The sequence below is a fragment of the Balaenoptera acutorostrata genome, chromosome 2 (genome assembly GCF_949987535.1).
Source record: "Balaenoptera acutorostrata chromosome 2, mBalAcu1.1, whole genome shotgun sequence".
Taxonomy (NCBI): domain Eukaryota; kingdom Metazoa; phylum Chordata; class Mammalia; order Artiodactyla; family Balaenopteridae; genus Balaenoptera; species Balaenoptera acutorostrata.
In genome coordinates, this window is record NC_080065.1 from 176100249 (window position 1) to 176124875 (window position 24627).

The 24627-nt window shown below is 39.4% G+C and overlaps 1 protein-coding gene across 4 annotated transcripts in view; it reads left to right on the forward strand.

Annotated features, from left to right (window-relative positions):
- The window catches only part of LOC102998308 (zinc finger protein 791), a 50261-nt gene extending 29527 nt beyond the window's left edge, over window positions 1–20734 (forward strand). For all 4 annotated transcript variants that reach the window (XM_007171933.2, XM_007171932.2, XM_007171934.2 and 1 more), the window contains 3 exons: window positions 16517–16643; window positions 16833–16893; window positions 17299–20734. In XM_007171933.2, the coding sequence (XP_007171995.1) occupies window positions 16517–16643; window positions 16833–16893; window positions 17299–18952 (1842 nt within the window). In that variant the 3' untranslated portion in view covers window positions 18953–20734. The remainder of the gene's footprint in view (window positions 1–16516; window positions 16644–16832; window positions 16894–17298) is intronic.
- The last annotated feature ends 3893 nt before the right edge of the window (window positions 20735–24627 follow it).

Sequence of the window (24627 nt, forward strand, 5' to 3'; positions counted from 1 at the left end):
TCTTAACCCTGTCTTTCATAGAGCAAGTTGTCATTTTAATGAAGTCAATTTACTAATATTTTTCTTTCATCAATCCTACTTTTGGTGTGTTGAATCAAAAAACTCATCACCAAACCCAAGGTCATATAGGTTTTCTCCTGTTACCTTTTTTCCTTCAATATTTTAAAAACTTGAAGTATAAAAAAATAAAATAAAATAAAAAAAATAAAAAAACTTGAAGTATAGTTGATTTACAGTGTTGTGTCAATTTCTGCTATACAGCAAAGTGATTCAGCTGTACACATATATACATTTTTAATACTCTTTTCCATTATGGTTGATCATGGGATATTGACTATAGTTCTTCGTGCTGTACAGTAGGACCTTGTTCATCCATTCTATATATAAAAGCTTACATCTGCTCACCCCAGCCTCCCACTCCATCCCTCCTCCAACCCCCTCCCCCTTGGCAGCCGCCAGTCTGTTCTCTATGTCCATGATTCTGTTTCTGTTTCATAGATAGGTTCACTTTCTCCTGTGTTATCTTCTAGGAGTTCTGTAGTTTTGCATTTTACATAAGATCTGTGGTCCATTTGGGGTTAATTTTTGCAAAAGGTGTAGGATCTGTGTCTAGACGTTCTTTTTTTTCAACGTGGATATCTAGTTTTCCTGGCACTATTTGTTGAAAAGCCTGTCATTTCTTCATTAAATTGCCTTTGATCCTTTGTCAAAGATGAATTGACTATATTTGTTTGGATCTATAGGAAATCATTGACTTTGTATGTTAACTATCCTTCGGTCTTACTGTACTCTCTTATTAGTTCAGGGGTTTTCTTTGTTGTTGTTGATTTTTTTTTCTCCATAATCATGTCATACATGACACAAGACAGTTTTATTTCTTACTTCCCATTCTGTATACATGTCCTTTTATTCTGTAAGCTTAAACTTCCAGTACAGTGTTGACTAGGACTGGTGAGAGAGAGGACATCATTGCCTCCTGATCTTACCAGGAAAGCATCTAGCTTCTCACCGTTAAGTGTGATGTTAACTGCAGGTTTTTTGTAAATGGTCTTTCTCAAGAAGAAGTTCCTCTCTATTCCTAGTGTGCTATCATAAATGGATTTTGGATTTTGTCAAATGCTTTTACATTTTCATTTTCTTCTGTTTCATTCCTCATATTAATAATTTGGCTTTTCTTCTTGCTTTTGTTTTTTTTTTTTTGGCCGTGCTGTGTGTCTTGCAGGATCTTAGTTCCCCAACCAGGAATTGAACCCAAACCCTCAACAGTGAAAGCACAGAGTCTTAACCACTGGACCACCAGGGAATTCCCATGTCTTTTCTCTTTTTTTCTCGGCTTATATAGACATTTCTGAATTTCATCTCTTCAAAAAACAGATGTGTTTTGTTGATTTTTCTCAATGATTTCTTGTACTTTCATTGATTCTCAAATTGTTACATCTCTTCCTGTGCTTACTTTGGGCTTAATTTCCTCTTCTTTTTCTACTTTTTAAGGCTAAAGGCTTAGATCATTAATTACAGATCTCTTTCTTCAAGTGTATGCCTTCAATGCCATAAATTTCCCTCTACACCCACTCTATTTTTGCTGCATTCCACAAGTTTCGGTAAATTGTACATTCATTTTTATTTAATCAAGGTAATTTTTAATTGCTGTTGAAACTTTTTCTTTGATCCATGGGTTATTTAAAAGTGTGTTGTTTAATCTCGAAGATCTTTCTATTATTGATTTCCAGGTTAATGCCTTTGTGTTCTGAGAGTATATTTTGTATGATTTCCCTTGTTTAAGATTAGTTAATATGTGTTTTATGCCCCAGAATGTGTTGTTTGTTTTGGCCATGCCACACAGCTTGCAGGATCTTAGTTCCCCAACCAGGGAACAAACCCAGGCCCACGGCAGTGAAAGCACCCAGTCCTAACCACTGGACCACCAGGGAATTCCCCCAGAATGTGTTCTATCCTTATGAATTTCCCATGTTAACTTGAGAAGGATGTGTATTCTGCTATTTGATGAAGTAATCCACAGTTTTCAGTTATGTCCGGTTGTTTGAGGGCACTGTTCAATTCAGCTCTGTGGCTTTCCTGAATTTCTTCCTGCTGGTTCTCGTAATCATTAGAGGGGTGTTGAAGTCCAACTATAATAGTGGAGTCTGTTTTTCCTTGTAATTCTATCCATTTTTCCCTGGTGTATTTTGCCACTGTGTTGTTGCTGTGCACATAAGCACTAAGGATTGCTTTGTCTTCTTGGAGACTTGATCCCTTTATCTTCATGCATTGCCCCTCTTTATCTCTGTGCTTTGTCAGAAAATAATACGGATATTCTACTTATCTTTTAATGTTAACATGATAACATCTTTTTCCATCCCTTAGTCTTAATCCATCTGTCTTTATTGTGAATGTGGCTTTATTACAGACAACATATAATTTTTTAAATCCACTATGACAGTATGTGGCTTCAATTGTTATATTTTTAGACCATTGACTTTTTTTTAGGTATAGTTGATTTACAATATTGTATCAGTTTCAGGCATACAACCTAAGAATTCAAAATTTTTATAGATTATACTCCATATAAAGTTATTACAAAATATTGGCTATATTCCTTGTGCTATATATACAATATACAGTATAATATACGCTTGTAGCTTATTTATTTTATACATAGTAGTTTGTACCGCTTAATCTCCCACCCGTCTTTCCCCTCCCCACTTCGCTCTCCCCATTTGTAACTGCTAGTTTGTTCTATTTGTGAGTCTGTTTTTGTTTTGTTATATTCATTTGTTTCTTTTAGATTCCCCATATAAGTGAAATCATACAGCATTTGTCTTTCTCTGTTGACTTATTTTACTGAGCATAATACCCTTCATCTATCCATGTTGTTGCAAATGGCAAAATTACATTCTTTTTTCTAGCCGAGAAGTATTTCATTGTACGTATTATGCACCACATCTTCTTTATCCATTCATCTGTCGAGGGACACTTAGGTTGCCTCCATATCTTGGCTATTGTAAATAATGCTGCTGTGAACATTGGGGTGTGTGTATCTGTTTGAAATAGTGTTCATCTTCTTCAGATATATACCCAGGAGTGGAATTGCTGGATCATATGGTAGTTCTATTTTCAGTTTTTTGCGAAATCTCAGTACTGTTTTCCATATTAGTTGGCACTGATTTACATTCCTAGCAACAGTGTACAAGGGTTCCCTTTTCTCCACATCCTCACCAACATTTGTTATTTGTGGTCTTTTTGATGGTAGATGTTCAGACAGGTGTGAGGTGATACCTCATTGTTTTTTTTTTTTTTTTGTTTTTGTTTTTTTTTTAAATTTTATTTATTTATTTATTTATTTATTTATTTATTTATGGCTGTGTTGGGTCTTAGTTTCTGTGTGAGGGCTTTCTCTGGTTGCGGCAAGTGGGGGCCACTCTTCATCGCGGTGCGCGGGCCTCTCACTATCGTGGCCTCTCCCGTTGCGGAGCACAGGCTCCAGACGCGCAGGCTCAGCAATTGTGGCTCACGGGCTTAGTCGCTCCGCAGCATGTGGGATCTTCCCAGACCAGGGCTCGAACCCGTGTCCCCTGCATTGGCAGGCAGATTCTCAACCACTGCGCCACCAGGGAAGCCCCTACCTCATTGTTTTGACTTGCATTTCTCTGATGCAGTGATGTTGAGCATCTTTTCATATGCTAGTTGACCATCTGTAAGTCTTCTTTGGAAAAATGTCTACTCAGGTCTTCTATCCATTTTTTAATCAGGTTATTTTTTTTTTGATACTGAGTTATATGAGCTGTTTATATCTTTTGGATATTAACCCCGTATCAGTCATATCATTTGCAAATATTTTCTCCCATTCAATGTGCTGTCTTCTCATTTTGTCGATGGTTTATTTACTTATTTTTTAACCACAAAAACTTGATTGGTACATACCTTTCCATACTTTCTCCTGTATTTATTTTAAGTTTTTTCTTTTTATTGATATTTTATTGACATACAAAATACTTTAAATGTATTAACCAAGTTTTTTTTACAGAATTTTTAAAATTTTTTATTTTATATTGGAGTACAGTATAGTTGATTAACAATGTTGTGTTAGTTTCAGATGTACAGCAAAGTGATCAGTTATATATATACATGTATCTATTCTTTTTCAAATTCTTTTCCCATTTGGGTTGTTGCAGAATATTGAGCAGAGTCCCCTGTGCTATGCAGTAGGTCCTTGTTGGTTACCTATTTTAAATATAGTAGTGTGTATCTTTCAATCCCAAACTCCCAATTTATTCCTCCCTCCCACAACCTGTCCCCTTTGGTAACCATAAGTTTGTTTTCTAAGTTTGTGAGCCTATTTCTGTTTTGTAAATAAGTTCATTTGTATCATGTCTTTAGATTCCCCATGTATGCAGTATTATATGATATTTGTCTTTCTCTGTCTGACTTCACTTAGTATGATAACCTCCAGGCCTGTCAGTGGTTTCTTTAGATATGCAAAACCTTTTAAGTTTAATTAGGTCCCTATTTGTTTCATTTTGCTTTTGTTTCCTTTGACCCCACCCCCTTACTCCCTGCTCCTATATTTTTTCCTATGCATCTCTTCCATTTGGCTGTTCAAGTTGTATTCTTCATCATAAACCAGTAATAGTAAAGCCAAGTGTCTTCCTGAGTTCTCAGAATTGTTCTAGCAAATTACCAAACCTGAGGGAGTGTCAAGGGGATCTATGACTTTGTAGGCAGCTGGGTAGAAATGTCAGTAGCCCAGGCACCCTGTTTGTGCCCAGCAGCTGAAGTGGGGGCAGTCTTGTGGGAGTGTTTATTAATCTGTGAGGTCCAACACTAACTCCAGGTAGCATTCATATTGACTCAAACTGGTAGACACATATTTGAAGACAGAGTTGGAGCAGTAGTGTTAAAAAGACACCACATATTTGACGTAAGGAGGGGAAACCACTGTCACAAGTGCTTCTGTCCCCTACCCCCACCTTTGGAGAGCAGGGAGGCTAGAGGAGACTCAAGTGGGTGTTTCCACCACATAACACACGCACGCCCCAGATCAGTTGCACTGTTACAAAATAGATTTATTTTGAGGACAGTTCTTGTTAAGAACAGAGTATTCTGGACATGGCTACTTTTTTGTCTCGCTGATTTTGGAGACAGCAGTTTCCCCATGACCTAAATTCTCTGATGGATCTATTGTTAATTTTTAGTTTGTTGGTTTTTTCCTATGAGGGTGCTAATGCCAGCTTCTAAGCTCCTTACATGCCAGATCAGGAACCGGAAGTCTCTGACCTCAGTTTTTATTTTTGTCTGCTGACAGCTTTATACTTTCATCCCTCCTTATTCCTCTTTGTACCCCACATCTGTACAAAGCGCTAAGAAAGCCTGAGTGTTCCTTCCTTTGATGCTGGCAAGAGAGTAATAAGTCCATGGAAGTTCCTGCTCATGTGCGCAAACTGTCACCCTAGCCCACCCCCTAATCTCAATGAAAAAACCCAAGCCAGACTCCTTACCTTGCCCTCCGAAGACATTTCCCACCTACTTGAGAGGCCCGCCCTGCCCTCCCCAGACACTTCCATTATAGAAGTAAAAAACTTCATACCTTCTTGGCATTGAGTGTGCTGTCATCAGCCTACACATCTGAGCCAAATCTCAGATGGGGTCCACAAGAAAAGGGAACATGGTCTGTATATTGCAACACACTTTGCTTAATTATTCTATTGAGGGACTTCCTGGCGGCGAAGTGGTTAAGAATCCGCCTGCCAATGCAGAGGACACAGGTTCAAGCCCTGGTCTGGGAAGATCCCACATGCCACGGAGCAACTAAGTCCGTGCGCCACAACTATTGAGCCTGCGCTCTAGAGCCTGCGAGCCACAACTATTGAAGCCCGTGCACCTAGAGCCTGTGCTCCGCAACAAGAGAAGCCACCACAGTGAGAAGCCTGCACACCACAACAAAGAGTAGCCTCTGCTTGTCGCAACTAGAGAAAGCCTGCGCACAGCGACGACGACCCGACGCAGTCAAAAAATAAATTAATTAATTTAAAAAATTACTCTATTGAAAAATCCTCCACATCTTTTTATACCAGTTCATGTCACCCTTTATTTTTTTTTAATTTAATTAACTTACTATTTTTGGCTGCGTCAGGTCTTAGTTGCGGCATGCGGGATCTTTCATTTGTGGCGTGCAGGGATTTTCATTTAGGTGTGTGGGCTTCTCTGTAGTTGTGGTGTGTGGGCTCCAGAGTGCGTGGGCTCTGTAGTTGTGGCACACAGGTTTAGTTGCCCTGCGGCGTGTGGGATCTTACTTTCCTGACCAGGGATCGAACCTGCATACCCTGCATTGGAAGGCAGATTCTTTACTACTGGACCACCAGGGAAGTCCCTTCACCTTTTATTTTTAAAACGTGAATATGAGGGTGAGATTAGGTAACCAGTTCTTTCAAAATAGACACTTGTCTTGCTACCAGTTTTTGCTACCAGAATCTGTGAATTAAAACTCAGGTTGCGGGCTTCCCTGGTGGCGCAGTGGTTGAGAATCTGCCTGCCAATGCAGGGGACACGGGTTCGAGCCCCGGTCTGGGAAGATCCCACATGCCACGGAGCAACTGGGCCCGTGAGCCACAATTACTGAGCCTGCGTGTCTGGAGCCTGTGCTCCGCAACAAGAGAGGCCGCGACAGTGAGAGGCCCGCGCACCGCGATGAAGAGTGGTCCCCACTCACCGCAACTGGAGAAAGCCCTCGCACAGAAACGAAGACTCAACACAGTCATAAATAAATTAATAAAAAGAACGTGAGAAAAAAAAAAAAAAAACAGGTTGCCACATCACAGGGCAAACATAGTAATATTATGTTCTTCTCCAAACTTCATTAATTCCTTATTTTTTTTGTTATCACATATATTCAAAAAAGAATGTACAAAATGTTTTTTTTATATAAATTTATTTTATTTATTTTTCACTCTTGGCTGCATTGGGTCTTCGTTGCTGTGTGCGGGCTTTCTCTGGTTGTGGCGAGCAGGGGCCACTCTTCGTTGTGGTGCACGGGCTTCTCATTGCGGTGGGTTCTCTTGTTGTGGAGCACGGGCTCTAGGCGCCCGGGCTTCAGTAGTTGTGGCTCATGGGCTCAGTAGTTGTGGCTCATGGGCTTAGTTGCTTCACAGCATGTGGGATCTTACCGGACCAGGGCTCGAACCCGTGTCCCCTGCATTGGCAGGTGGATTCTTAACCACCGCACCACCAGGGAAGCCCGTACAAAATGTTTTATTGGAAGATCTAGTAATAATAACAATATAAACATCTTTGTAATCATCAAGATTCATAAGTGGGCCTTTGGGCAGTTTTTAGAGTCTCATGATGTTCTGCTCCCTTACTCATCTCCGTCCTGCCCCATAGATGATCTCTGTTGATTGTTTAGTTATTCATACCTTTACCATCTATTCTTTTCACTACGCAGTGTTGTTTTAGTTTGTCTGTTTTGACCTTTCAGTAAATGAGTATTAATGAAATTACAGTCAAAATGTTTTTTGGTTGGTTCTTTGCAGAAGTATGTTTCATACACTCCTAGGGTCTGAGGCTACAGGCCAGTCAAGGTACTCATCCGTTGCAGTAGTTATAGGGTTGGGCTTTTTCCAGTTAAAATTTTTTTTTTTTGGCTGTGCCACACAACTTATGGGATCTTACTTCCCTGACTAGGGATTGAACCTGGGCCCTTGGCAGTGAAATCACAGAGTCCTAACCACTTGACCTCCACGGAATTCTCTCCAGTTTAATTTTTTTTTTTTTATAGCTACTTTATTTATTTTTATTTATTTATTTATTTTTTGGCTGTGTTGGGTCTTCGGTTCGTGCGAGGGCTTTCTCTAGTTGTGGCAAGTGGCGGCCACTCTTCATTGCGGTGCGGGGACCGCTCTTCATCGCGGTGCGCGGGCCTTTCACTATCGCGGCTCCTCCCGTTGCGGGGCACAGGCTCCAGACGCGCAGGCTCAGTAGCTGTGGCTCACGGGCCCAGCTGCTCCGTGGCATGTGGGATCTTCCCAGACCAGGGCTCGAACCCGTGTGCCCTGCATTAGCAGGCAGATTCTCAACCACTGCGCCACCAGGGAAGCCCTCCCGTTTAATTTTTAATCTCGTTAAAAATACATTTTCTATATTCTTGCATTAGTCTCCCAAGTACATAAATCCTCTGGACATTGGAGAAAAATTGCTAAGCTGTAGATGGTGATCGAGTTCAAATTTATAGGAAATGGCAGTGGAGTGCATCAGTTGATGCTTTCTCCATTCGTGCATAATTTACATATTTGTCACCTATGGTCATCAACACTTGGGATTTCTAAATTGACTAAATTTTTGTCCTAATCAGTGTGAAATGTAATCTGCTTGACGTGTTGTTTCATTACTTCCTACTACCAATCAGATAGGTATTTTTTCATAAGTGATCTCTCATTTTCTGTTAAACATGTTTTGGTTATTTTCCCTTTTTTTTTCCCTTAACTATTGTGTCCGTTCATCTTACTTCGCACACTAACCTTTTAACATTGCATGTATTTTCTTCCACTTGTTTGTCTTATAACACCCTTAGTTTTAATATGTTTGAATTGGTCAGGCTCTTGCTTTAGGGCTGCTTCTTTTTTGTTGTTGTTTTGTTTTGTTTTGGGGGGGGTGTTTTTTTTTCTTATTAGTAATCCATTTTATACACATCAGTGTATATATGTCATCCCAGTCTCCCAGTTCATCACACCACAACCCCCATCACTTGCTGCTTTCCCCCCTACGTGCCCATACGTTTTTTCTCTACTTCTGTGTCTCAATTTCTGCTCAGCAAACTAGTTCATCTGTACCATTTTCTAGGTTCCACATATATGCGTTAATATACGATATTTGTTTTTCTCTTTCTGACTTACTTCACTCTGTATGACAGTCTCTAGATGCATCCACGTCTCAACAAATGACCCAATTTCGTTCCTTTTTATGGCTGAGTAATATTCCATTGTATATATGTACCACATCTTCCTTATCCATTCGTCTGTCGATGGGCATTTAGGTTGCTTCCTTGACCTGGCTATTGTAAATAGTGCTGCAGTGAACACTGGGGTGCATGTGTCTTTTTGAATTATGGTTTTCTCTGGGTATATGCCCAGTAGTGGGATTGCTGGGTCATATGGTAATTCTATTTTTAGTTCTTTAAGGAACCTCCATATTGTTCTTCATCGTGGCTGTATCAATTTACATTCCCACCAACAGTGCAAGAGGGTTCCCTTTTCTCCACACACTCTCCAGCATTTGTTGTTTGTAGATTTTCTGATGATGCCCATTCTAACTGGTGTGAGGTGATACCTCATTGTAGTTTTGATTTGCATTTCTCTAATAATTAGTGATGTTGAACAGCTTTTCATGTGCTTCTTGGCCATCTGTAGGTCTTCTTTGGAGAAATGTCTATTTAGGTCTTCTGCCCATTTTTGGATTGGGTTTTTTTTTAACATTGAGCTGCATGAGCTGTTTATATATTTTGGAGATTAATCCTTTGTCTGATGATTCGTTTGCAGATATTTTCTCCCATTCTGAGGGTTGTCTTTTCTTCTTGTTTCTGGTTTCCTTTGCTGTGCAAAAGCTTTGAAGTTTCATTAGGTCCCATTTGTTTATTTTTGTTCTTATTTCCATTACTCCAGGAGGTGGATCAAAAAAGATCTTGCTGTGATTTATGTCAAAGAGTGTTCTTCTTATGTTTTCCTCTAAGAGTTTTGTAGTGTCCGGTCTTATATTTAGGTCTCTAATCCATTTTGAGTTTATTTTTGTGTATGGTGTTAGGGAGTGTTCTAATTTCATTCTCTTACATGTAGCTGTCCAGTTTTCCCAGCACCACTTATTGAAGAGGCTGTTTTTTCGCCATTGTATATCCTTGTCTCCTTTGTCATAGATTAGTTGACCATAGGTGCATGGGTTTATCTCTGGGCTTTCTATCCTGTTCCATTGATCTATATTTCTGTTTTTGTGCCAGTACCATATTGTCTTGATGACTGTAGCTTTGTAGTATACTCTGAAGCCAGGGAGTCTGATTCCTCCAGCTCCGTTTTTTTCCCTCAAGATTGCTTTGACTACTCGGGGTCTTTTCTGTCTCCATAGAAATTTTAAGATTTTTTGTTCTAGTTCTGTAAAAAATGCCATTGGTAATTTGATAGGGATTGCATTGAATCTGTAGATTGCTTTGGGTAGTATAGGCAGTGTCTTATAGTTTTCTGCATACAGGTCTTTTGTCTCGTTAGAGAGGTTTATTCCTAGGTATTTTATTCTTTTTCTTGCAATGGCAAATGGGAGTGTTTCCTTAATTTCTGTTTCAGATTTTTCATCATTAGTGTATAGGAATGCAAGAGATTTCTGTGCATTAATTTTCTATCCTGCAGCTTTACCACATTCATTGATTAGCTCTAGTAGTTTTCTGGTGGCATCTTTAGGATTCTCTATATATAGTATCATGTCATCTGCAAACAGTGACAACTTTACATCTTCTTTTCCAATTGGTATTCCTTTTATTTCTTTTTCTTCTCTGATTGCCATGATTAGGACTTCCAAAACTATGTTGAATAATAGTGGTGAGAGTGGACATCCTTGTCTTGTTCCTGATCTTAGAGGAAATGCTTTCAGTTTTTCACCATTAAGAATGACGTTTGCGGGCTTCCCTGGTGGCGCAGTGGTTGAGAGTCTGCCTGCTAATGCAGGGGACCCGGGTTCGAGCCCTGGTCTGGGAAGATCCCACATGCCACGGAGCAGCTGGGCCCGTGAGCCACAATTGCTGAGCCTGCGCGTCTGGAGCCTGTGCCCCGCGACGGGAGGGGCCGCGATGGGGAAAGGCCCGCGCACCGCGATGAAGAGCGGTCCCCGCACCGCGATGAAGAGTGGCCCCCGCTTGCCGCAACTGGAGAAAGCCCTCGCACGAACCGAAGACCCAACACAGCCAAAAATAAATAATAAATAAATAAATAAATAAGAAAATCCAAAAAAAAAAAAAAAAAAGAATGACGTTTGCTGTGGGTTTGTCATATATGGCCTTTATTATGTTGAAGTAGGTTCTGTGCCCACTTTCTGGAGAGTTTTTATCATAAATGGGTGTTGAATTTTGTCAGAAGCTTTTTCTGCATCTATTGAGATGATCATACAGTTTTTATTCTTCCATTTGTTAATATGGTGCATCACATTGATTGATTTGCGTATATTGAAGAATCCTTGCATCTCTGGGATAAATCCCACTTGATCGTGGTGTATGATCCTTTTTAATGTGTTGTTGGATTCTGTTTGCTAGTATTTTGTTGAGGATTTTTGCATCTATGTTCATCAGTGATATTGGTCTGTAATCTTCTTTTTTTTATAGTATCTTTGTCTGGTTTTGGTATCAGGGTGATGGTGGCCTCATAGAATGAGTTTGGGAGTGTTCCTTCCTCTGCAGTTTTTTGGAAGAGTTTGAGAAGGATGGGTGTTAGCCCTTCTCTAAATGTTTGATAGAATTCACCTGTGAAGCCATCTGGTCCTGGACTTTTGTTTGTTGGAAGATTTTTCATCACAGTTTCAATTTCATTCCTTGTGATTGGTCTGTTCATATTTTCTGTTTCTTCCTGGTTCAGTCTTGGAAGGTTATACCTTTCTAAGAATTTTTCCATTTCTTCCAGGTTGTCCATTTTATTGGCATAGAGTTGCTTGTAGTAGTCTCTTAGGATGCTTTGTATTTCTGCGGTGTCTGTTGTAACTTCTCCCTTTTCATTTCTTATTTTATTGATTTGAGTCCTCTCCTTCTTTTTCTTGATGAGTCTGGCTAATGGCTTATCAATTTTGTTTATCTTCTCAAAGAACCAGCTTTTAGTTTTATTGATCTTTGCTATTGTTTTCTTTGTTTCTATTTCAGCTCTGATCTTTATGATTCCTTTCCTTCTTTCTCTAGTTCCTTTAGGTGTAAGGTTAGATTGTTTATTTGAGATTTTTCTTGTTTCTTGAGGTAGGCTTGTATAGCTATAAACTTCCCTCTTAGAATTGCTTTTGCTGCATCCCCATAGGTTTTGGATTGTGTTTTCATTGTCATTTGTCTCTAGGTATTTTTTGATTTCCTCTTTGATTTCTTCAGTGATCTCTTGGTTATTTAATAACGTATTGTTTAGCCTCCATGTGTTTGTGTTTTTTACGGTTTTTTCCCTGTAATTGATTTCTAATCTCATAGCGTTGTGGTCAGAAAAGATGCTTGATATGATTTCAGTTTTCTTAAATTTACTGAGGCTTCATTTGTGACCCAAGATGTGATCCTGGAGAATGTTCCATGCGCACTTGAGAAGAAAGTGTAATCTGCTGTTTTTGGATGGAATGCCCTATAAATATCAATTAAATCTGGTCTATTGTGCCATTTAAAGCTTGTGTTTCCTTATTAATTTTCTGTTTGGGTGATCTGTCCATTGGTGTAAGTGAGGTGTTGAAGTCCCCCACTATTACTCTGTTACTGTTGATTTCCTCTTTTAGAGCTGTTAGCAGTTGCCTTATGTATTGAGGTGCTCCTATGTTGGGTGAATATATAATTGTTATATCTTTTTCTTGGATTGATCCCTTGATCATTACATAGTGTCCTTCCTTGTCTCTTGTAACATTCTTTATTTTAAAGTCTATTTTATGTGATATGAGTATTGCTACTCCAGCTTTCTTTTGATTTCCATGTGCATGAAATATCTTTTTCCATCCCCTCACTTTCAGTCTGTATGTGTCCCTAGGTCTGAAGTGGGTCTCTTGTAGACAGCATATATATGGGTCATGTTTTTGTATCCATTCAGCAAGCCTGTGTCTTTTGGTTGGAGCATTTAATCCATTCACGTTTAAGGTAATTATCGATACGTATGTTCCTATTACCATTTTCTTAATTGTTTTGGGTTTGTTATTGTAGGTCCTTTTCTTCTCTTGTGTTTCCCACTTAGAGAAGTTCCTTTAGCATTTGTTGTAGAGCTGGTTTGGTGGTGCTGAGTTCTCTTAGCTTTTGCTTGTCTGTAAAGCTTTTGATTTCTCCATCAAATCTGAATGAGATCCTTGCTGGGTAGAGTAATCTTGGTTGTAGGTTCTTCCCTTTCATCACTTTAAGTATATCATGCCACTCCCTTCTGGCTTGTAGAGTTTCTGCTGAGAAATCAGCTGTTAACCTTATGGGAGTTCCCTTGTATGTTATTCGTCATTTTTCCCTTGCTGCTTTCAATAATTTTTCTTTGTTTTTAATTTTTGCCAATTTGATTACTATGTGTCTTGGCATGTTTCTCCTTGGGTTTATCCTGTATGGGACTCTCTGTGCTTCCTGGGCTTGGGTGGCTCTTTCCTTTCCCATGTTAGGGAAGTTTTTGACTACAGTCTCTTCAAATATTTTCTCAGGTCCTTTCTCTCTCTCTTCTTCTGGGACCCCTATAATGCAAATGTTGTTGAGTTGAATGTTGTCCCAGAGGTCTCTTAGGCTGTCTTCATTTCTTTTCATTCTTTTTTCTTTATTCTGTTCCACAGCAGTGAATTCCACCATTCTGTCTTCCAGGTCACTTACCCGTTCTTCTGCCTCAAGTATTCTGCTATTGATTCCTTCCAGTGTATTTTTCATTTCAGTTATTGTATTGTTCATCTCTGTTTGTTTGTTCTTTAATTCTTCTAGATCTTTGTTAAACATTTCTTGCACCTTCTTGATCTTTGCCTCCATCCTTTTTCTGATCTCCTGGATCATCTTCACTCTCATTCTGAATTCTTTTTCTGGAAAATAGCCTATCTCCATTTCATTTAGTTTTTCTGGGGTTTTATCTTGTTCCTTCATCTGGTACATAGCCCTCTGCCTTTTCATCTTGTCTGTCTTTCTGTGAATGTAGTTTTTGTTCCACAGTTTGCAGGATTGTAGTTCTTCTTGCTTCTAGGGCTTACTCTTAAATGAGAAAATTCTCCCTATTTTTGGATCAATGAAGCATTTACTTGTGACTTCTAGAAGTGTCCCAGTTTTTTCTTTCACGTTTAAATCTATAATGAATTGGCTATTGCCCATGGAATACAGGAATACAATGTCTTTCCCAGTTAGATAACATTTTGTTAGAGATATATTTTGGGAGAGGTGACATCTTAGTGATGTTGGGTTATTTCTAAAAACATCTTTTGTATTTTCGTTTATCTCATTCTCCTTTAATGTTACCCAACAAAAATTAAAAATTTTTCCCATGAGGATCATTAAATATCTCGTTCATTCTTCTTTAGTACCTAATTAAATTTGTTCTGGGGGGAGCCAGATGCAAACTTCCAGGTGGTCTTTCCTAGTGTAATTACATAGGAAGGGCTCAAGCCTACAAGCAGCAGGTTGTGACAACACATGTGAAATAACTCTTCCAGAGAAGCTCATTAGAGCCTCAATACCCAGAGTGATTTTGGGGAGCAGATCACATAGGAACTCTTTGCCTAAGCATAACGAAAGTTCAGACGCTCATAATGAAAAGCGTTTATAATGTACCATAAACAGTTTAGACACACTGAGCCACTCTTATCAGGTTAGTGGGGTCACTCATAAATCCCAGTTCCCAGATACCAACAAAGGACAAACATGGTGAGCAGGCATTCCTAAGAATCAGCAGTCTCAGACCTGCTAGTAACTCTCTTCTGCACACTTCATAGTAGGACATTGTTAGGAGCAAGCGCTACAGATCCACCATAGAAAGTGTAATTAGAGCTGATGCAAGCAGCTCAAGCAGGAAGTGGTTACTTCCTCACAAATTTAACAGCATCATGAACATGTGGAAATTATACATTTTTACTATGATCACTTCAAGTCTTACTCTTCTCTAATGGTAGGGTCCAGAGCACATTGGAAAAATTAGAGAAATGCTATACAAATAAAAGAAATATTTCCATTTTAAGACCATCAATTCCTGTGAGAAAAACTTCTCAAGAACTGGGGATTTCTTTTTCTGTTCCTTAACTGAATGGAAAAATTCTACCATTGTAATTACTGTGTGGAAACCTTTTCTCTGTCCCCTGCATGTGGACATCAGTAGGTTAGTGATCTTTTACAGAGACCAGCATTTAGGGAAGTTATGTGTTTGAGGGATTCCTATGCCCAGACGTTGCGCTGTCATGTTCCTGTGCACCACATGGAGGCATGGAAATGAGAGAAGTGGAAAGGCAGCCTCTCAAGTGGCTGGTTGAGAATCACTGCCTCCTGTAATTGGAGAAGGGAAGTTTTATGTTTTTTAGAGGAAAGCACCGCTCGACCCTTTGTGTTTTATAATGATGGGCACATTCACCATCAAACCATTGTAGTCTTCAGTGGACTCTGGTGCAAATTGCAATTCTTATTCAGTTCCCCAAGGTCAGCAAGGTCCAGGGTACACTTATGGTTTTGCCGGAAGATTCTCTTCTGGCATTTATCTTCTCAGTATATGCACATATATGTGGTAAAGATGGTGAGAAGCCACTCTGAGGCCCATGAATATAGGGATTTTGTGGAGGTCTAAGTTGTCATGCCTTCTTTCTCATGCCTGAGTACTAACTTCGGAATAGCTTCCTAGCCCCATGAAATAGGACAGAGATAAAAAGGAGTAACTGATCTGTCAAATATTTTTACAGGCAAGTTAAAGTTAATACTTTTCCACAAGATTATTTTTATTCAGCCAGTTGCATCTGACTACTTCTGATAGCCTGGAGTACTTCAGGACAGTATGGCCAGCTGGGCCTAGTGATAAGCTGGATTTCCACAGGTCTCCTGTCCTTGTCATGTTTGGTAATGGGAATGGAAGAAAAAGCTTCCAGTTCACTGTGTTTTTTTCCATTAAAACCTCATGCAAGGGGCTTCCCTGTGGCACAGTGGTTAAAAATCCACCTGCCAACGCAGGGGACATGCGTTCGAGCCCTGGTCTGGGAAGATCCCACATGCCGCAGAGCAGGTAAGCCCATGCACCACAACTACTGAGTCTGCACTCTAGAGCCCGCGAGCCACAACTACTGAAGCCCGCACACCTAGAGCCTCGTGCTCTGCAACAGGAGAAACCACCACAACGAGAAGCCCACACACCACAACGAAGAGTAGCCCCCACTTGCCACAACTAGAGAAAGCCCACGCGCAGCAACGAAGACCCAACACAGCCAAAAATTAAATAAATAAATTTATAAAAAAACAAAAAACCTCATGCAAATGTGACCCTGTGTTTCATGGAGTGCTATGTGATAGATATGGTGGGTATTAAAGGAGATGAATTTTTCTTACGAGGAGTTGATGATCTGGAAATATTTCTTTCATTTGGAGTTCACATTTCTCCAGTGTGCTCTAGATCTAGATCCCACTGTTAAAGATTAAGTGATCATAGTAAAAATGATTTCTATGTGTTCATGATGCTGTTAAATTTGTGAGGAAGTGGTTATATAGAGAATAAGGATTTTGATGATCAAGTCATAGAATAAATATTTTAATAACAGCATCATATGTGAACTTCTTGTGAATGGACTACAGATTCCCAGTACTGTCCATCTCACCCATCTTCCTGTACACATATTTGTGATGTTTTAGGACCCAGTGGCCTTTGAAGATGTGGCTGTGAACTTTACCTTGGAGGAGTGGGCTCTGCTGGGGCCTTCACAGAAGAAACTCTACAGAGATGTGATGCGGGAAACCTTGAGGAACCTGGCGTCAGTAGGTAAGGATGATGACATTCCTTCACTTAATCAGTTAGAGAACAAGTGTTTCCTGCCCATCAGTGTTGTTCTAAGATGTGGAATGGGGAAAGGGAATACTTTGGTAAGTAAATCATAGTTTGAGGTCATCATAGACCTGTGAAATAATAATTTTCCTATAATTTACTGATCTTTTTGGTTCTGCATTTCAGGGGAAAAATGGGAAGACCATAACACTGAAGATCAGTACAAAAACCAGGGAAGAAATCTGAGGTGAGTTGCACTCACAGTTGAAAGCAGTGTCCCACAAGAGAATCTTCTTATGTCATGAAATTTAAAAGCAAGTAGACACAAAAGGGCCCAGCTTCAAATTTATTTATTCTCAGAAAATTTTTACCAAAAAATGTTTTCTTAAGTGTGTCATGGATGTTCATTCTTTCCCAAATAGTTTACTTTGAAACATATTCAGAGACCGCATATATGAATATCACTATGATTATAGCAGTGGTTGAGCTTTCTTGCAGAGCATTCGGTATATTCACTTTCAAACAATTTACATGGTGCAGAACAACCTAACACTTTCCTGATAAATGATAAAAATGTAATACAAATATTTACTATAAAATCATTAACAAAGAAATCATTAACAGTGTGCTTCTAATTTTTTTTTTTTAACAGAAGTCATACATTACGGAGACGCTGTGAAAGTGAAGAAAGTAGTCAGGGTGGCGAAAACATCAGCCTTATTCCAAATCTTAATCTGAACAAGAAAAATTCTACTGCAGTAAAACCATGGGAGTGCAGTGTGTGTGGAAAAGTCTTCATGAGTCGTTCATCCTTTAATAGGCACGTTAGATCTCACACTGCACCCAAACCATCCAGGTATCAGGAATATGGAAAGAAGCCTTATAAATGTAAGGTATGTGGGAAAGCCTTCAGTTATCTCCAGCCTTTTCAAAAACATGAAAGTAATCATGGTATAGAGAAATCCTATAAATGTAAGGAATGTGGGAAATCCTTTAGATATCGCCAATCTGTTCGAAAACATGAACGGACTCACACTGGAGAGAAACCCTATCAATGTAAACAATGTGGGAAAGCCTTTCGATATCATCAAACCTTTCAAACACATGAAAGAACTCACACAGGAGAGAAACCCTATGAATGTAAGCAATGTGGTAAAGCCCTCAGTTGTCCAAGTTCCTTTCGAAGTCATGAAAGGACTCATACTGGAGAAAAACCCTATGAATGTAAAAAGTGTAGTAAAGCCTTCAGTTGTCCCAGTTCTCTTCGAAAACATGAGAGAACTCACACGGGAGAGAAACCTTACGACTGTAAGGAATGTGGGAAAGCCTTCATTTCTCTTGGAAGCTTTCAAAGACACATGATAACACATACTGGAGTTGGACCTTATAAATGTAAGGAATGTGGAAAAGCATTCAATTGTCCCAGTTCATATAGAATACATGAAAGATCTCACACTGGAGAAAAACCCTATGAATGTAAACAATGTGGTAGAGCCTTCAGTTGTTCCAGTTCCTTTCGAACACATGAAAGAACTCACACTGGAGAGAAACCTTATCAATGTAAGGAATGTGGAAAAGCCTTCCATTGGCTCACCACTTTTCAAGTCCATGTGAGAACTCACACTGGCGAAAAACCCTATATATGTAAGCAGTGTGGTAAAGCCCTCAGTTGTCCCACTTCATTTCGAAGACATGAACGGACTCACACTGCAGAGAAACCCTATGAATGTAAGCAATGTGGGAAAACCTTCAGTTCTCCTCTAGGTTTGCAAATACATGAAAGAACTCACACTGGAGAGAAACCCTATAAATGTGAGAAATGTGGGAAAGCATTTGTTTCTCTCACAAGCTTTCGAAGACACATGATGACGCACACTGGAGATGGACCTTATAAATGTAAGGAATGTGGGAAAGCATTTAATTGTCCCAGTTCATTTCGAATACATGAAAGAACCCACACAGGAGAGAAACCCTATGAATGTAAAATATGTGGTAAAGCCTTCAGTTGTTCCAGTTATGTTCAAGTACATGAAAGAACTCATACTGGAGAGAAACCCTATGAATGTAAAGAATGTGGGAAAGCCTTCATTTACCGCACAACCTTTCGAGGTCACATGAGAATGCACACTGGTGAGAAACCGTATAAATGTAAAGACTGTGGGAAAGCCTTTAGTCGACCCAGTTCATACAGAAGCCATGAAAGAATTCACACTGGAGAGAAACTTCTTGAATGTAAGCATTGTGGGAGAGCCTTTAATTGGCCCACATCCTTACATAAACATGTCATGAGAATGCACACTGGATAAATTATAACTGATAAATACAAGAGAGTTTCCTAGCAACAAATATTGGGCTGGCCAAAAAGTTCATTCGGGTTTTTCCATAACATGGAAGAATGAACTTTCTGGCCAACCCAATACATTCAGTCCTGTGAAAACTCTACTGGAGAGAAATGCTACACCATGGAGAGAAATGTTATAACATGTAAATAACATGGGAAAGCCTGATACAGATTAATTCACATATAATGCTCCAGAAAAAAAAAATGAATGTTTTAAAAGTTAAAAATATATCATCTTTATCAGTGGCTTATTCTGAAACTCAAGTCTCTAATTATGGATTCTACTTGTTAATTTTTCAAATGAACACTGAGTTGAAACAATTCTGTAAGTAAGTACTCTTTAAGCAATAGTACATAAGCTTAGTAGGTAGTATTTTTCCTTAAATCAGTTTATAGAATTTTTGTCTTTCCATTTTGAAATCTGTTGGATCCATGGGTGAACTGGAATATAATTGTAATGTGCCAATATTATATAATGTGCCAAAATATATAATTTTTAAGTCGTCCTGTAAGTAAAGGGGGCATGGAATAATGACACTCTGGTAGTTGTTGGGATTTTCCTATTGTTTTCATGTGGCAGGTACTGGGTATTTCTTACCCATTGTAAATATGCCTCTTTTATTAGAAAAGTTTTTTTCTTTTGTCAGAAGAGCCTTCTTCCATTTTCCTTGCTAATTAATAGTTGGCATAAATTTGTAAGTATGTGAAGTTTATCACAGTATAATCTCATTTGACTTAGTATTTACATCTTTTCTCTTTACTCTTTGTCATTTTCTCTTTACTCTTTGTCATTCCATCTGACTGTGATTTGGGTAAGAGATTTTAAGAGACCCACGTTGACATCAACTGCATACTTAAAGCAACCTTACATTGTTTGCAAGTGCTGTTATTTTAGATTTAAATTCGTAGCTACAATATCTTTGCACTGAAGCAACATTTTTCCCCCACCAATGCATTAAAAAATCCTCCTACATTATTCTGATGTCACCAGTTAGGGTCTCTTTACCCATAATGCAATTAGAATAATTATATCACTGAAGTCAACTAGTGGTATTACCATCCCTTCATTCATACTGAGCACCTACTATGTGCCTGTGCTGTAAATACAACAGTGAACATAACTGATGTGGTTACTGCTCTCACATTGCAAGTCTGTGAGATTAAATACAAACATCACATTTCTAGCTACTTTTTAAAGTGTTATTAACATTTAAACTGATTCATTTTTGTAATAACATTGTACGTTAATGGACCAATAAGTCTTTATATTTGCAAAAAGAAAAGAGACCTGTTACAGGACACTAAAATGTAGAATTGGAGATGCTCTCCTGGAATGTGTTATGTCAACATGGGTAATATGTTGTGACCTACATTTTCTAGAACCTGTTATGTTCATGGTTCCATGTTAGAATTCACCACTAGCCTCCCTTGCATGACACTTGGAAGGCAAAGTGAAGAAGGCCTTAGTTCTTGAGCCACACAGGAGTTTCACATATACCTGGTTCTAGCCCATTTTCCTGATTCTTTGCCCTGCCAGTCCAAAGTAGCCTCATTACCACCAGCTACATGACTTAGATTTTCTCAGACCTGTTGGTTTCCACAGATGCCTCCACAAGTTCCACAGCAAAGATCCCTCACAGTTTGGATTTTCCTGCAAGTCCTCATGTGTCCACCAGGCAACAAATATAGATTGCTGTGGTTGAGAACGTTTTGTGAAGCACTGACTCACCTCTTCTCTATATTGTATTTGTATAAGGTCTAATTTGTGTAGTAAACACATTGTTCTGTTGATATTGCTAGTGACTGTGTGTTCCTGATTCCACTATAGCAGCTACAGTGGTGCAGTCAGAAGAAACCACGTGGTCCTGTAGTGAGTTCCTCTACTGCACTGTGCAGTGACTTCTGTGGCCCAATCCTTCCATGTGAGAATTAGCACCTTCCTCTTATCAGATAGATTGTGGATATTTCCAATTACTCACAGTTGAACATAATTCCTCAGTACATTTTCAGTTATGATTGATTGTATGTGATTGAAAACAATGTTCTTTTTTTTGTCAAATGCTTCTATAGGTTTTTCTTAGAAATGTTTTATTAACTCTTTCAAAAAAACTTGTATACTAACAAATATTATCTTTTCCATTTCCTAATAGGATATATTGAAACATCCCACTGCAATTGTGGATTTTTAGATCAACTTTGTGGTTTTTTTCAAGATAATCATTATACATTTTGATTCAGTATTACCATGTATATTCTTCCTCAGGCAAATTTTTTTTTTCATAGTTACAGTTTTTGTCATGAAACTGATTTCTCATTTGTTCTTAATTAAAAACTTCAATCATGGTTTTTGTTAGTGCCTTCTTGCCAAAAACTGCCAGGTTCACACTTGTATTAAAATAGAGGGGCGTGGGGGAGGGATAAATTGGGAGACTGGGGTTGACATATACACACTTCTGTATGTAAAATAGATAACTAACGAGAACCTACTGTATAGCACAGGGAACTCTACTCAGTACTCTGTAATGGCCTATATGGGAAAAGAATATAAAAAGAGTAAATGTATGTATAGCTAACTCACTTCGCTGTACACCTAAAACTAACACAACTATACTCCAATAAAAAATTTTTTTGAAAAATGGATCAGAAAAAGCAATGTAAAAACAACAACAACAACAAATAGAGGGGCATAATGAATCATAATGATGAACACAAACCACAAATGATAATGGGTCATATCAGTAAGAGACTGTTCAAAAGGTCTTCTTACAGGATTTGGACTTGTGTTAGGTATTACCTCCTTTTCCAATCAATCAACTGAGGCTTTATGAGTTTAGGTAAATTGTCGAGAACACAAACCTGCCAAGGGACAAAGACAGGTTACTATTCCAAGCAAGGCTTTCTTGCTCAGAAGCTACTCTTGATGCTAATTTTTCAGCATCCCTCTTCTACTAGGCACTGTAGACTCAAATCATACACAATTTAGCATAAATAGGGCTAAATAAATAGCTATTTAGCATAAATAGCACTCTGGATATATAGGTGTGAAACAAGTTCTTCAAGTCCTGGCTCTTATATTTTTGTGGGAAGAGGTGATTAATAAATAGCACAATCTGGGTTTATAAGATGGAAATAAGAGCTTTGAAGAAAGTAAACAATGCTATGAGGTAATAGGGAGACAGACTGGAATTGTGTGTCTGTGGCGGGTCAGGGCCTCATGAGTGAGGATGTCATCACTGATCATTTTTTATTTACACCATCTTGCATCTTAAACACTATTTGAGGAACTGCTTGGGTGCAGATGTAAAAAGTGGGAAGCAATACAGACATTCCTGCATTCCTGGGATTAACCATAATGGTTTCCCATAAAGATGTAGACATGGTTCATCTTCATCTTTGCCATAGTTGAAAGTTTTATTGCATGTAATAGTGATCATGATTTTGGACATGGATTATCCAAGGCTTGAGACTCCCCATTCCCATTACTTTGGGCCATGAGTATTTTTGGTGTTTATGTTTGTATTTAACATCATTTGAAAAGATTTAAATTGCCTTTTAGGGACTTCCCTGGCAGTCCAGTGGTTAAGACTCTGAGCTTCCAATGCAGGGGATGCACGTTCGATCCCTGGTCAGGGAACTAAGATTCCACATGACGTGGGGCACGGCCAAAAAATTTAAAAAATAAATTGCCTTTTATATTTCCATTATAATTTTGCTGCTACACAGAAGGAGTGACTCCATGAAGCCTTTCTGGTCCTCCAAGTTTGAGGAAGGGTTCTGGTCATCTGCACACTTGCAACCAGTCATGGGTTTTCCTGTGAGTGATATCTGTGCAAGTCCAACATGAAACACTAAAAAGAGCTATGGATGTTTAGGGGGCAGTCATCCAAGGAATAACTGAAGTGAGCTGCAGACAGAGGGGTATCCTCTTCAGTAATAACCCAAGTTAGTGGGAAAGGAGGTACGTTTGACATCCTCAAAATGGGAAGTTTTTAATGCCTTTTATAAGAAGAGAACTGGAAGCTTTTTGTTTCAATGGTCCACAGAGTTACAAAGCCCATTTTGCTGTTCACAGGTGTTATTCCCATAGTTTTAGACCTCCAGCACATGTTATGGAAAGGGAGGGGGGGCTTCCCTGGTGGCGCAGTGGTTAAGAATCCGCCTGCCAACGCAGGGGACACGGGTTCGAGCCCTGGTCGGGGAAGATCCCACATGCCGCAGAGCAACTAAGCCCGTGCGCCACAACTACTGAGCCTGTGCTCTAGAGCCCGCAAGCCACAACTACTGAAGCCCGCGCACCTACAGCCCATGCTCCGCAACAAGAGAAGCCACCGCAATGAGAAGCCTGCTCACTGCAATGAAGGGTAGCTTCCGCTCGCTGCAACTAGAGAAAAAGCCTGCGTGCAGCAACGAAGACCCAATGCAGCCAAAAATAAATAAAAATTTTAAAAATAAATTTATTAAAAAAAAAGAAAGGGGGCTTCCCTGGTGGCGCAGTGGTTGGGAATCTGCCTGCCAATGCAGGGGACACGGGTTCGAGCCCTGGTCTGGGAAGATCCCACATGCCGCGGAGCAACTAGGCCCGTGAGCCACAATTACTGAGCCTGCGCGTCTGGAGCCTGTGCTCCGCAACAAGAGAGGCCGTGATACTGAGAGGCCCGCACGGCGATGAAGAGTGACCCCCGCTCGCTGCAACTGGAGAAAGCCCTCGCACAGAAACGAAGACCCAACACAGCCATAAATAAATAAAAAGTTGAACCTTCTTTAAAAAAAAAAAAAAAGAACTATACCCTTTTAAAAAAAAAAAAAAAAAAGAAAGGGAAGGGGACGGATTACCAGCCTTGTGTTTCATTAAAGAGCAAAAGAAATCTAAACTTCCTCCATGTTTTCAGTACTAACATGTCTTCTCTGCATGGTATAGATGATGTGATTTCATAATTATTTGTCTCTCAGTTGCTCCGCCCCTTCCCCAAGTATTCCTCCCATCTTTTTTTTTTTTTTTTGGCCACACCATGCAGCATGTGGGATCTTGGTTCCCCGACCACGGATCCACCCGTGCCGCCTGAGGTGGAAGCACAGAGTCTTTTTTGGCCTCCTGTGTTACAAATGAAAGTTAGACACAGGGAGAACAGAGTCTTACCAAACTCAGAGCTCATAATAATGGAATCTCTCAGTTTAAAGGCCTAATGTGTGCCACCACCTCTACTAGGCACTGTCAATATTTTTATGCCCAGGAGAACACTGCAAAGTTTGTACAATTGTGCACTTTTACAAATAGGAAATCAAAGTTTACAAACAGGGCTCACATGACAACATGGTGTTCTACTGATATTGCATTCTGGAAAAGGCAGAGGCAAACATATAGGGACCTAAAATAGATCAGTGATTAAAGGTGGACAGAGTTAGTACAAATGGGCACCATAGGGGTGTTCTTTGGGGGTAATGGAGTATTCTCCATCTTTTGGAGGTAGTATTAGTATAAATTTGTGAAAACTCATAAATACACTTAACAATAGTATGAAGAATTGAAGACCTGGAGAGGAAGGACTTAGTGCCCAACAAGCCTTTCTTGCAATTCCATCTTAATTAGGAAATGCCCTCTAGGGCTGCACCTGCCCACTGCCTATACACACAACTGGAGAG